Below are 14882 nucleotides of genomic sequence, written 5' to 3'. Positions count from 1 at the left end.
GGTTTAGGGGATCCCTTTACAGCCTTCTCTCTACCCTGCTGAGGAACTGACAATTCTTGATCAGCTCCCTTGGCGGCCATCTTTGAGCCCGCCAAAAATAACTCACTTGACAAGGGTAGAGAAAGGGAGAAAGAAGTAAAAATAAAATAAAATAAAAAATATTCAGCCTAAGCTGTCAGCTACAGCCACAGTAGCTGTCCACCACTTCAGGAGGCTAGTGCGACCCAAAGTGGTGAGCTCAGCCCAGCTCCACAATTCAAAAGCTGAGTCGAGGAAAAAAAGATGAAAAAACAGCTGCCTCTTTGAATTGCAGCAAGCCCTGACAGGTCAGAGGCTTGCGAGCCTGGCGCTGGCTGCACCACAACTGTCAGGCAGACTTAAGCGTCTCACAGCTGCCATGTTGCTCTGGGGACTGGATGTGGGGGTCGGGATTTAATCCCGATGGCCAGAACACCCCCCAAGGGACAATCCTGGAGACAAACTGCAAGATTGTCCCCGAACGAAATAAATGGCCGCTGCCAACGAAAAGGGACAGAAGCGCTTAGCGGCAGCTGCGGCTCGTCCCGGGCAAGGGAAAGTGGATCGTGAGGAGGCGAGTTAAATAAGATGCCGGCTCCCACCCCAGCCCGGGCCACATGGGCTCTTAGGGTTACCTCCACTCCAGTTTCGACAGAAAAACCAGTCCACCAGCAAGGAAAGTCAAAAATTAAAATAACAAGCAAAAAACCATGAACCGGAAAAAAGGTGTGAAAAAAAGTGGTAAATCGGCAATCCGGCTAGCTGTCAAACCTGATCTAAGCCTCTCTGCGAAAAAAAGCTTAATCCTGGGGGTGATTATTTTTCTACAATCCTAACTATTCAGAGCCCTTAATGAGAGGTCTGAATACGCTGAGACCAAGTGAAGAACTGGGGACCGTTACCAGGGAGTGTGTCCTCAGTTTTCAACTCGGTCTGCAGAGCTAGGAGACTAACCCAGCCTGGATTCTCCCTTCAGCTCAGTGGAGAAGCTGAGGCTCTAAAAAGAGTGCAGGGAAGAGCAACAAAGATAATAAGGGATTTGGAGGCTAAATTCTATAAAGAACGTCTAAATAAACTAGTCATGCTTAGCTTAACAAAGAGAAGATTAAGGGGAGACATGATAGCAGTCTTCCAATACTTTTTAAATCAGCAAACCAACTTCTATAGAAACTCTCTAATTACCAACATTTTTAAAAACAAGATTGCCAAGAACATTTTTAATTTTGGTATTTATTAAAAAACATAACAGTACAATACTATTCAATGTAAGGAAAATTAAAATATTTAAGTGATCTACCTTGTTTTCCCAATCATGACTTTATGCGCTTCACGTTTGATATACATTTCCTGCATTCTATCTGAATAAGCAATGTAAATGACAACTCTTCTGTTGGTTATTTTCTATATGCCTTACAAATTAATTATTCACATTATTAATTTTTATCCCACATTTTTATTATATCTGCATAACTTAAAGCATAAAACATACCTAATACCCCAACTCCTACTTTTTTCACAACAATCCAATGACGTGAGTTGAATTGAAAGAAAGTGATTGGTCCAAAGTCATCCACCCAGCTTTCACATGGGAATAATAATTTCAAGACATTGTTCATGCAGTTATTTAAGGAATTGTTTTACTTCTTGGTAATTCTTAATCAAAAAAATCCCCCAGAGAACTTACAAAGGTTATTAATAAAAGATCATTCATGTACTTTGGCTTACAGCCTATGATAGAAACTAGAAGAAAAATGATTGGGAAGCAAGAGAAAAATAATTCAATTACTGGTTTTCTTAGTAATATTTTTAACTATTACTGGACAACTTGTGACTTGCTGGATCATCGTTCTAGAGATATTTCTGTACCCAATTCCTCAATGTCGTCAACAATGGGCATAATGAAAATACTTCAGCAAGAAAAATTACTTCTCCATAGCAACTGTTTGCAGGTATAACTACACGGGTGGGATTCTACTAGTTCGCACCTATTCGCTAGAACCGGTTGTTAGCATTCTAAGCAGTTCGGAGAACCGGTTGTTAGAAGAAACTACTGGCCTAATCCTGTAAGGAAGTCAGGAAGGAAACATTCTGGTGTTGCTTACAGAAACTGCCTCTCCATTAACCCTTATTACATTCTTGGCAGGACTAGACTTCCTGTTCTCAGGAACTTCTCTGGAGTTTTTTTCCCCTCCTTTGCTAGTACTTTGCTTGTGTGGAGTGACCATTCAAAGTTATAATGGCGCTGAAAAAAGTGACTTATGACCATTTTTCACACTTACGACTGTTGCAGCATCCCCACAGTCATGAGAGGCCAGGTGAGGAGATGCATGCCTCGATGTGATATTGAATTGGCCACACCCAGCCAATAATATGACCACCAAGCCACGCCCACCAACTTAGCCACAACCACAGAACCGGTTGTTAAAAGATTTGAATCCCACCCCTGTATAACTATTGTGGTCAATTGTAATATTTACGACCTTAGCAGGTCTGTAAAGCAAAGGAAAGCTGAAGTAAAATCACAACCATAGTCTCAGTTTCACTTAGTGATTACTTTATAACTAAATGGTGGGTTCTGGTTGTTAAACAATCCACCTATAACCCAAAATTCATTTTTCATTTTGTGCCCTCAGTATTTATATTGCCCTGAGCTCCTGAAGGAAAAAGTGAATATAAATATAACAAGTAAATATTGTTGTTTTTCATGTCAGAAATAGCATATGTGTGTGAGAGAACACTTGCAATGAGTTAAGTAGTAATACTTAATGGATCTCAAGTCACTATGAGGACAATACTGGGGCTCAAGCACACATAAAAATCTTTGTTATCAAATTGATAACTACTGTGTTTTACTGTTTTATTAAATCGTCTTTATATAGCATGTTTGTAAAAGAACAGGAATCACTGATTTACAACTCCAACTGGGAATGGCATCTGAGTCATTGAGTTAAGTGGCTGTCCCATGACTGCCCACGTGAGTCTTCACTAAAATGACTGTAATACTAGCACACCTGGTTATCATCAGGCAATCAAATGAGGGGCCCTAGGAGGCTGCATTCCTAAGCTGAAAATCCGCCATATCAAAATCCAAGCAGGATTTTCAACCCCTGAAGAGACATTAATGCATGGCCTGCACCAGGCTTCCCAGGTCATACCGATTGAAGCACCCCACATAATCCCTGACTTTACAATACTGACTCTATTCTCCAATTATATTTCAGCTCCTTCTTGTCTCTGGGGGCTGGTTGAAAGAACTGCCTGCCGAAGGAATTCAGCTTCCTCCATCCACAGAACTCCTTCAACAGAGTGAAGGAAGCAAGCCAAAAACTTCAGGATTTCAGTTATTTTTGCACCTTGCCGAAGACATTCAACTCCCCTCAGGAGGCAGACCTTTCAGCCAGTCTCCAGAGTAAGAAGGAGTCCTCTCAGGAGCCAAGAACAACTTGCAACCTTCCCCGGGGAAGATGGCAGAGAAGATAGCAAATGGCACAGGCTTTTAGTAACTGGTCATAAGTATGAACAGGTTGTCAACCACCCAGATTGCAGCCACATGACTGCAAGAGTGTTAGTGCAATGTTTTGCAATAGCCAGAAGTGCCTTATTAGCTGTAAGGCATTCTTTCCTAGGCCATAGTAATTCCAGATTGTTAATCAAATGGTCCTAAATCAAGGACTACATGTAAGGTTAAAAAAATTAGGCCCTTGCAGATGTTGTTGTGCCATGATTCCCATCTTCTTTGGTCATTGTCCACATTGGCTATAGTTGACTGGACTGGAATCCAGTATTAGGAGCAGGACCTGCACACTCTTAATGTAAACGAGACAATGTAAATTTAATGTAAAGTTGCCAAAATTATTCCTTCTAAAAGATCCTTAACGTAGAGGACTAGAACTTGATACTGTAGCCAAACTACCACAGCCCTTTCAAAACTCTTCCTGCTATTAAGGATTGCAACCAGACTTGAATGGCAACTTAGATGCCCCTTAATGGACAGAGTGGACAGAAACCCCAGACAATGGTTCCCACAGGTAATGAATGACTTCAGAAAACCAAGTCTCTCAAAAGCACTCCAGCGACTAACCCAAAGACAGAGTACACTGACTTTTAATCCCAGGGAAACACTAGAACTAGAAAAGGCCACAGGTTCAAGCAAATGACAGAAACTCTGGCTAAAGTCACCAAGCTCGAGTAACACTACACTTGTTGTTAATGACCTAATTAGAGCAGAAGCAGTTGCTGCTCAAAAACTTGTTTGCTAAAAGAGTGATAGTTGGAACCAATATGCCAGAGTAGATGTAACACAGACCAAATTAAAGGCAGCTGAGGGGGGGAAAAAATCTCATGTGAAGTTAAAGGTGGCTAAAATACAAACTACTGTAGTTATAATAAAAGAGGAGAAGGAGCTGTTCAAGTCACAGTAGGAACTGAAGCACTCAGATACACTATAAAACCTGAACACGGGCTTCTCCCTGAGGAGCTGGCTGAAGCAAACCTTCCTCATAGGGATGTCTTATTACATCATAATCCCTGTCAACCCTGTCAAATTCGCGAAGCAGATGCGTCATGGCAGGCCATGCCCACCCCAGTTCCATGAATGAGAAAAATGTCATGAAACGTCACATGATGGCAACATGATGCCGCGAGTTTGACACCGTGCCATAGATGATATTGATGTCTTTGATGAAAAGTCCATCCAGTAACTCTCAAACATTATACAAAGGTTTATAACTGCAAGCTAGGCCTCCTACATACTCTGATGGATCAAGGAAATATGTGGAATAAATGTGCCCACCTAATGTCTTCCAAACCACAACTCACAGATCTTGACAAAGGTCTCACATCAAACAGAGAATTTACAAGCACATGTGATCTTGCCAGTTAACTTCATCCTTTTAGCAAGTGTCTGGACCAGGTTGACCTTGGAGACCTACATTGCTATGGATGTCACTGGACATAGGATACATAATGTTTTTTCCTGTTTTCTAGATATTTTATTTCAAATTAGATATATCTTGTCAATTTTCTTTGATGCTGTTTTTTGACCTTCCACAGGGTGGCCACTTTCCCTACAGATGAATGTTTTAAAAAAGGAAGTCTTTTGCCATTCCACGTATTTGTCCTATCTTTAGTCAGCCCTTTTTAGTTCATCCTGAGATGGAGGTTGTTTGCAGCATCTTAATCTACTGATATCATTTTTGAGGCTGTCTTTGAGGAGATTCCAGTATTCCAATATACATGAGGAAAATATTAGCTTATTAGATGTTTTAGCTAGGTGAGAACTTATGACTTTGGGACATGAAATTCATTGATCCTCCATGGAACTTGGAAGTGGAGCTTCTATTAATCCCATCTCCTGGCATCCAACTTAACCTTTTGATAAAATGGCTGAGACGCAAATTCATCAGAAACAATCAAGGCAACCTTTTGAAATGATCCAGATAGCCCCCTGGATTCTGACTGGAATAGACAACCAACTTGATAAAGTGCACCAGAACTGCTAGAAATTCCTCATATGCAGAGATTAAAGAACTTTCCAAAGATTGTGATGTCTTCAAGGTATGGGAGTTGCATGACATGTTGACTAAAGTGGTACCAGAGACAACCTATAATATGCATACCTATAAACAAAGGTGCTAGAAAACAGTTGAACTTTCCATTCCCAACCACACAACAACATTCACAATGTAGTAAAATGTATCTCTGTGATCAGGGCTATCCCCAAAACAAAGAAAACCTCTATCTTGGGCACCACAATGTCCATCAATCAGAGTCAGCAGACCACACCTCTCAATCCATTCCTGCAGCCTAATTGACCTAGAACTCCTGGGGGGGAAAAAGATACAATCCCATCTGAGCAACTAAAATACAATCCCCAAGATTCAAATCAAAATCCAATGCTCACCCAGATGCCATCTATTCAAATATGTAATGGCACTTATCTGATCACTAAGAAGTACATTTCAGGTAAATTGTTAGCTCCCTCTCACAAGAGATGGCATCAATCATCCATTACACAATCTTCTCCCCAAAACTGAACAAACCCTCCAAAATTTTTTGCTTGTGACAATGATGCTCCAAAACTATAGAAAGAAGCTATGGTCAATAGCCATGGAGAGGAACAATATTACTGAAACTACAGTAGTTCTGATGAATCTGAGTCCTACCTGAACAAAAATAGTATTCTCAGAAGCAGGCAACCACTAGAACCAAGCCTACTTGGCCAAACACAGAATTAACAAACAGAGCCTAATGTCAATGTTTGGAAGTTGGGACTATAAAACAAAGTAACACAAAGCCTGGTGATGCTACATTTAGACAGCAAATATGTCTAACCCTGACCTACGTTTTGCTGCCTTACATTACCAAGTATTACACTGAAATGAATTGTAAAACATATAGTAACCTGGTATGGGCAGCTAAATTTTCATGTTAGCTGTAAGCAAAATATGTTACCTACATCAGTTATAATCACCATACCATACAGCCGGCCAATGTATATACTAGATGAAATTCAAATTGTAAATGGAGAATGTTCTGCCTCCAAACTGCTAACCTGTGTTTTCCTAGGATCCCATAATCTATCTGGTTCAGCCTAGATTGCTCTATTTATTTTAATAGCTGTAACTGCAGGTAGTTGACTTATGACCTCCTCAGAGCTCCTTATAAACCTTTTAAGTTATAATGAACCTCCTCAGAGCTACTTACAACCTGGTTTTAAAATTCTGACAACAGCCTTCCTTACAGCCATGTGATCACATTTTGGGCACTTGCCAACTGGCCCACATTTAGGGTGTTTCCACCATTTTATAATCACATGACCATGATTTTAACCATATTTTTGTTTGACAGAAACTGGTCTTTAATTCTGGTTTCACACAAAAAACCAGCCATTGGCTGAAATGGATTCATTTAACAATGGCCACATTCACTTACGGATCACAGCATTGCTTAATGACTGCTCAAAATAATCATGAAATCATGTATGACTGCCATGACATAACAAATTCTGAACTCAATTATAATAGTAAGTCAAGGACTAGCTGTACTTTCTTCACAGCTGTTTAAATCCTATAATCTTCTGGCAGTTAGTCAAGTCTGGATGTAACCTAATCCAAAGAGATCTCAAAATGTTCTATTTGATGTCTGGGGATCCTGCTTTATTAAAATATGATTGTTAGATACTAGCATCTATTCACAATAGGAAATCTGCAACTTCTAACCTTATCATTCCTTAAAATCTAATTTATCAATTAATCTTTATATCTGAACTAACCAGCAACTGTTCTCATGAAATCAGACTATACAAATATAGCAACACTATTCATGTAACAAATTCTCAATTTGAACACATAAAAATAGAGGAGGATAGTTATTTTTTCCTGGATTTTTCCTTTAATCAAAAAGCAACTAAACATGGGCATTCAACAGTCTGATACAAGCGTTAAGAGCAGTCCCAAGATAAAAAGTAAAAATCAAATTCAATTTCATTTCATTTCAATTTAATAATTAATTTACCATTTAATACAATACAATAAATTGTACTGTATTAAAGAATAGAGTAATAAAGAATTAAGCAGAAAGGAGTCCAAGACACTTCCTTTTTAAAATCAACAATGTATGTAGCTATATAAATGGAATAATCTTTGAAAATATTTTCATGGGAATGCCCTAGATTCCCAGTCAATACCTAAGATGCTATCTACTGTAGATAACTTCTAGGACCTATTTAAGAAAGACTTAAGTCATCAAGGAAGTCAGTATGTTCTCTAAAATTTCTCCCAATAAAGTTTATCTTCTTTCAGGTAAAAGCAAGAGTAAAGAGCAAAATAAAAGTACTGTTACATCTATGTTCTGGGTTGAATTCTCCCTCTTGGATATCTGTCTTTTTATTTGCTAGCAAAAGCTCCCTTGTCTTGTCATCTTTCGCAAAAGTCATCTGTATCAGGAGGATTTGTCCCACAGTGGTTCTCTTCTTTCTTCAGTAGGTATTCAGATCAAGCTGAACATCACCATTTCAAAAATTTTGCCCAAGTTCTCCTGGAAAACAAATCTTCAACAGCCAAAACTGTTTAGACTTTACTACTAATCTTTATTAGTTATTTTGTCTCTCTTTCTTTCTCCTCCATTCTGCCCAGACTTTTAAGTTTTCATCTTAAAGAGTTTTCATCCAGTGCAACTTTTAGGAACTTCCAAAACATAACATCCAGCTGTAATGTTTAATATCAGACTGGAAAAATGCATACATTTTAAATTGCCAGGTTTATTTATGTTTAAGGTTAACTAAATGTGCCTGTCTTGGACGCACTTACTAATATTTGAAATATCATCACCAGATATTGACAAAAAATTCTTGGTAAGATAAAAGAATATGAATAGACAGCATCACCACCAGAAGGATTTGTAACAGGTTGACTAACTCGACTCAACATGTAGTCCTCAGTGGAATTAGATGTACATGGAGGGAAGCATGAAGTGGGGTACCACAAGGTAGGCCCAATTCTCATCAACATCTTTATAAATGATTTAGATAAGGGGATAGAAGGGGAACTCATCAAATTTGCAGACCACACTAAACTGGGAGAAATAGCCAACACTTTAGAAGATAGGCTCAAGATAGGCAAGAAAAACCAAATGCAAGAGGGATCTAGGAATCCTGGGGAGAACCACTTTAATGGGAGGCAGCAGTGTGCTGCAGCTGCAAAAAAAGTCAATGCAGTCCTAGGCCGTATCAAGATCACATGAAGTGTTAGTATCGCTTTATACTCCACTGATAAGACCGCACATGAAATATTGTGTCCAGTTTTGGCCATCATAATACAAAAAGTGGTTGAGATTCTAGTAAGAATACAGAGATGAGCAACAAAGATTATTAGGGGACTACAGTTTAAACCATACAATGAACATTTGCAGGAACTGGCAATGTCTAATCTAATGAACAGAAGGACTAGGTATGACATGATAGCAGTCTTCCAATATTTGAGGGGCTGTCACAAAGAGATGTTGATCAACCTATTCTCCAAAGCACCCGAGGGCAAGACAAGAAGAAATGGATGAAAGCTTAACAAAGAGAGACCCAATCTAGAATTAAGGAAAAATTTCCTGTTAGTGAGAACAATTAATCAGTGGCTTGCCTTCAGAAGTTGTGGAGGCCTCCATCATTGGAGGTTTTTAAGAATAATGGAGAGCTATTTGTCCAGAATGGTAGAGATTGTCCTGCTTGAGCAGGGGGGTGGACTAGCAGACATTAACCAATTATTTTGATGGATAAAGTACATGTATTGGTTCCACCAAATCTGCAGCTCCAAACATGGCTTAAAATACCTTGAACTTAAAAAGTTACATACTGTAAAATAGTGCATTCTTATAGCAGGGATTTGCAAACCTGGTTCTTCTCTGTATACTGTACACAATGAATTCAAATTAGAGGTAAATATAATAAAGTATGGAAAAGGAATATTGGCATATTTCTGTTTTAAAATATTTATATTTGAAATATAAATCAAAGTTTAAAAGGCTTGCAGTTATTGTATAGAACAATGCATTCCTATACAATGGAAATACATAATACATATCATCTGTATTTGATAACATTTCTGATCAGTTAAATTAGATTAACTATGTTGTCATATGAACAACAAAAATATCGTTCTGGTAAATTTTGAAAAATTAAGCGACTTCAGCTTTTAGAACATTGTTAAACTCATCTGTACAATTATTTTAGAAGAGGGACAAAGGCATGCTACAATCACCCCAGAACTTGTTAGGTAGCATTTTCTCAATATGCTACTAGTATTAAAACATCCATTGAGGATCAAAAAATAAATTTCAGTAGTGCCATAAGAATAACACAGCATATTTTAACCTAGATGTAGGATTATTTTAATAACCTTTAAAGAAGCCAATAATTTAAGTTTAAAAGTATAAATTACTTCATCTGACAGCTAGACAGACTCCATTGATCAGTCATAGGGTGTGAAGGTCTTTCTAGTATGTGTATTTGTACTGTAATATCTGAATCAAAAGCTCAGAAATGTGGTTCAATCCAACAAAAATTTCAAACCAGCAAGCAACATTTCTCTCAATTATGGCCAGACAGGCCTAATCTACATGAATTTAACCGCACCTTAATTAATAATAATAATAATAATAATAATAATAATAATAATAATAATAATAATAAAAAATACCTTCTCCTGGTATTTGAAATACTTCCACGCACCAGTTCTGTCCAATATGTAATAAATAACAATAACAATAATAATAATAATACATATTGGACAGAACTGGTGCGTGGAAGTATTTCAAATACCAGGAGAAGGTATTTCGTTTTAACGGTTTAACTCTCTCTACCCCGGCCCCGTTTAAATTTGAACAACTTTCCTAATAGAAGCTTCTACCTGCCCCGTTGCTCAGCGGTATGGAAAGGAAGCCCCGCCTTGAGAGCCACCGGGCAATTCTCCACTATATACCAAGTGAGTCCCGGGAAAGAGGAAGAAACGGTTAGGTCGGAAGTTTTAACCATGTTTTTTTCCGGCATAGATTTAAAAAAAAAAAACAAAAAAAAAACCGCACGCGCAATGACCTCACCTATCCCGGAGATGTGCCTGAATACGTCGGATTTGTTCATCGTAATCGCCTTTATCGCAGCCGGCAACAGCGGGGTTTCGGGCACCGTACACAGTTCCAGTCATCGTACAAACGCCGCAAACAGGCCCGACGCTCTCTTGTTTATTTTCCGTGGTCTCTAAGCTACAAAAATGTGTTCCCGACATGCAACACGGCCAGTTCACGACTCTAATTCGCAAGCCAATCATCGACGAGGAGAAAGCCGCGCCCCTCGCCCCCGTACGCTCAAGCAATCAAGATACAGTACCGTTAAAGAAAGTGGCAATCGGCTTGTATGCCAATATAATTAATGAAAGAAACCTGGGCTCAATTCAGAGGTTAAATAAAGGTAAGTGTGATTTCGGTAGCAGCTTACTCCATGGGCAGTTACTCAGAAGTCAGCAGTAGCAAATTTAGTCGGTAGTATGTTATTGGATAAAATCAATGACATTCAAAAGCAACTGCATTTAATTGGATTAGCACGATTGTTTAACTCACATGGATTGGTGTACTTTTTTATCTGTAAATAAGTGATGAGTTCAAGGGATTTAGCTTCAAGGGTTGTTACTTAATTTGTATGCACTATTATTAGTCACGTAGCAGAATCATCTAGGTCTTGACTAAATCACGTATCAGTCAAAAAGATGTCAAAAAAGCGTTAAAAACTTTTAACTGAATCTGAACTTGTCAGCTAGGTCTGTAGACAACTTGAAATAGATGGATTTCAACTTGTTTTTATCTTAGAAAACCTGCACACCATATCACATTCTCATTGTCAGTACAGGATTCAGATTATTGGTAATTTTATGGATTTAGTTGGAATGCTATAATAAACAAATTTAGATTCCAAATCATTTTGTTCTCCTTGTGACTGAACTGTCCTTTTCACCACTCTTCTCATAATCCTACGTTTCAATTGCATCCTTCTGTGAACTCATATTGTATTTGCTAATTGATCATACTGCTTGACTCAGAACAAGATAATAATAGCAGAACATTCAGTCCTTGTGCAGATTGCAAGCATACACATTATTATAAAACAACAGTGGCTGAGTCCATAATTGCAGTAATCCATGGTTGGTTTGAAAGTGGTTTATTGTGTATACCAGAGTGGGTGGGTTTTCGCCATGGTTTAAAAACCAGTTGAATTCACAGCATGCTAAACCAGATGCAAGATGTCTTATGTTGAGTACAATGTGTAAATTGGACATCCTTTACATTTATTTTGCAATGATTTTAACAAGTAATGAAAATATAAGGAAGTAGACTTTGTAGAATAATGCTCCAAACTGGAGTATAATTGAAATATAACAACATAAACATGGATCTTTATTTTTACTTTTCCTGTTGACAAAAGTTAAAAGAAATTTTAAAAGTATGAGAAAGATGAAGTAAAAATAATCAGTTGCAAAAATGTCAAAAAAAAAGTCTGACAGATAATAGCATTGAGAAAGCTTTTATCGTTTTTAGTTTATCAGCTTTTTTCCTGATTCCTCCAAAACATAACAGTTACATTCAAAATCTGTTGGAGTCAAGGAACTAGGTAAGTTTGTTACTATATTTACTCATGAGAATCTAGAATCAAAGCAAAAGAAATCTAGTCCTATCAAGATGAAAAAGCAATCACTATCTCCTGAATTTTAACTAAATTTCCATGGTCCATCCCATTTCTCTTTCCTCTTAAAATCACTTCTGATCAAACTAAAAAAGTGCATCTTGAACATTAAAAAAAACCCATTGAGGAAATTCTACTTTATTCATTCATCCATTGATTTATCTATTTTATACTTTTTCCTCTAAAAGAGAAGATAAAAGCATTGAATATTGTTCAATTAGCCTGAAATATCTTAAATATTTCACAGTTAACAGAGAATAAAAATAATACCAAACTTATGAATGTTGTAACTATTATAGACTAAATAAAATTTAGTAACAAATAATAAAATTCCAAGTAAACAACAAAACTCAGCACCAAGGACTCCTCAATAATAAAATTCATGAACATTTTAGTCAAACATAGTACATGTATGTATGTATAATCTGTATCTCCATTCCAGCAGTCATTGTACTACTGTACCATGCATATAAGAGTAAATCAACAGTAAACCAAAAGGAAAACAAAAACAAAAACCTAGCCACAACCTAGCCACAAGTAATTCATTATTAGCACAAGATTCAGAATTTCCATTTTCTATGCCTTCCTGATCTGTCCCCTTACAATGGCTTCATTAGTGCACTAGAAACAATTATCCTTCCAATGATGACTATAGCTCTGAAGTAATCTCATAATAGTCTCCATTTCAGCTAGATCTTAAAGATTTAAACATTTTACTATAGCATAGTAGTTGTAAATCATAATTCTTCCACAACATTCATGGAGTACAGTATGACCAGGGAGAAAAGTGTTATATATCCATCCTTCAACAGCTGGGAAAGATAAGTACATACAGTATATAATGTGGGTTTACAGATCATGCTAAGCTGCATCATGTGTGTGTTTTCTTTTGTTTTGGTCTAATGTATTTTGTCAACCGCTATGATTTATAAACTTTAAGGGGATTGGAGGCTATATTTCACATACAGAAATATGTCAGGATTGTATTTCCAAAATAATAAATAGACCTATGAGGTAAATAGAAACTAATTGGATGAGGTTTTGTTTCTAATTATAACCATTCTTCATCACCTTGCTTACTATAATCACTATTGCTGTTATTACCACCAAAATTATTATAATCATTGGGAGAAACCCCAATGACCATGGAATCTGTGATCTATTCAGTGTAGTAATACAGTGAGTGAGAGGTCACCAAAAATTACTTTCCTGTTGCAGTGCTTTTAGAAGTGTTAGAACTGTATATAAACATATCTAAAATTATTAAATGACAATAAACTTATTATCTCATTGTTTGGCCCAAGTGTGCTTGCAGTCTGTCCAACTCTTAGAGGTATTAAGTGGAAAAAGCTGCTAACTACATTAGCAGTTTGTAACTATCATACATTTTTATAGAACTAAATTTAATTAGTATATAATAAATTTGGAAAATAACACTGGAATACCATCCTTGCTCTGTCAATGGTTCCGGGTTGTAAGGAATGTTAGATATACTTCATATGAGTTCAAATATAGCTATGTATTTTAAATATATACTTATATAATATATAGGTATATTGGATTTTCAAATAATGTTTTTAAAAGATTATTCTTTTTAAACTGGATATGTTACAGTTCTAAAGTACCTTATTACAGAAGCTGTGGACATGACTAGTACTGATTCCTTATTGGTTAGACATTATTAAAATGGTTAATCAGGTTCTTGGATGGAAGTTAAGGGTCCAAGTGCTTTTAAACTATAGTCCTCAATATTTAGAATGTTTCAATTTATATAGAAGTTTGGCTATATATTGTCTTTGGATTTTTCTGAAGAAGACAATTACATATTCCTGGATATTTATGTAACAGACATTAAAAGTTGGCTTATTAAAAATAGTCATTTCTCAGCCTTTGAACTGGCTTTATACTGAATAAGAGGCAAAAATAGATAATATTCCTTATAGTCTAAGTTCAATTCACTGTTTCAAAACTGAATGGTAACAATTTGTGTTAGTATAAAATTAAGAACCTGACATTATATAATAGATGAAAATATGATTTTGAAATTTGACAGTTTTGATAATGTTTTCTATTTCCAATTATGTCTATTTAATTTTTTTTATTTCTGTTTTTTTAGAATTTGTTCCTTTTTTAACATTCCTAGTGTTTTGTTATTTTTTTTTTTCATTTTCATCATGTAGTAACTTTTATAATAGCTTTTGGTCTATATAATTTTAAATCTTTCTTTTTCTGTTTATTGTTTGCTTTGGAAGGTAGGAACAGTATTTGTTCTCCTTGGATTGTCTGACACATTAATTTTTGGGGGTGGGGTGGGGGATTTCTCAGTGATAATGTATAATCAAACCATCAGTAAATTTCATTTGTATCCTAGGATGCATTCACAGTTCATTTGTTTCTGGAAATTTTGATCTCATTTAAAGTAAATACACACTGACTATGTCTCAGTTAACCTCAAACTACAGTTATCTCAAAGCTATTCTTTGCAACTGCCTAATGAAACAGATATTGTAGGAAAAGACCAAGACTTTTTTTCTTAGTTATGCTGCCATTTTCACTGAGCAATTGGTACTACAAAAGATCCTGAAGTCATGGATTTCACCGCAGGCCTTTGGCAAGAATGATTGATGCCCATTTTCTTCATTTT

At 36.7% G+C, this 14882-nt stretch overlaps 1 protein-coding gene across 3 annotated transcripts in view; it reads right to left on the bottom strand.

The window, feature by feature from the left end:
- KIZ (kizuna centrosomal protein) overlaps positions 1-10822 on the bottom strand; it is a 78666-nt gene extending 67844 nt beyond the window's left edge. Inside the window, exon 1 of one of the 3 annotated variants that reach the window (XM_087961096.1) lies at positions 10606-10822. In XM_087961096.1, the coding sequence (XP_087817222.1) occupies positions 10606-10790 (185 nt within the window). In that variant the 5' untranslated portion in view covers positions 10791-10822. The remainder of the gene's footprint in view (positions 1-10605) is intronic. The other 2 variants (XM_087961095.1, XM_026672536.2) reach the window with 2 other exon arrangements.
- Positions 10823-14882: the final 4060 nt, after the last annotated feature.

This window comes from Notechis scutatus, chromosome 3 (genome assembly GCF_049901735.1).
Source record: "Notechis scutatus isolate UNSWTSFEM ecotype Mainland chromosome 3, rNotScu1.2, whole genome shotgun sequence".
In the NCBI taxonomy this organism is placed as follows: Eukaryota; Metazoa; Chordata; class Lepidosauria; order Squamata; family Elapidae; genus Notechis; species Notechis scutatus.
This window is presented reverse-complemented; position numbering and strand designations above follow the sequence as displayed.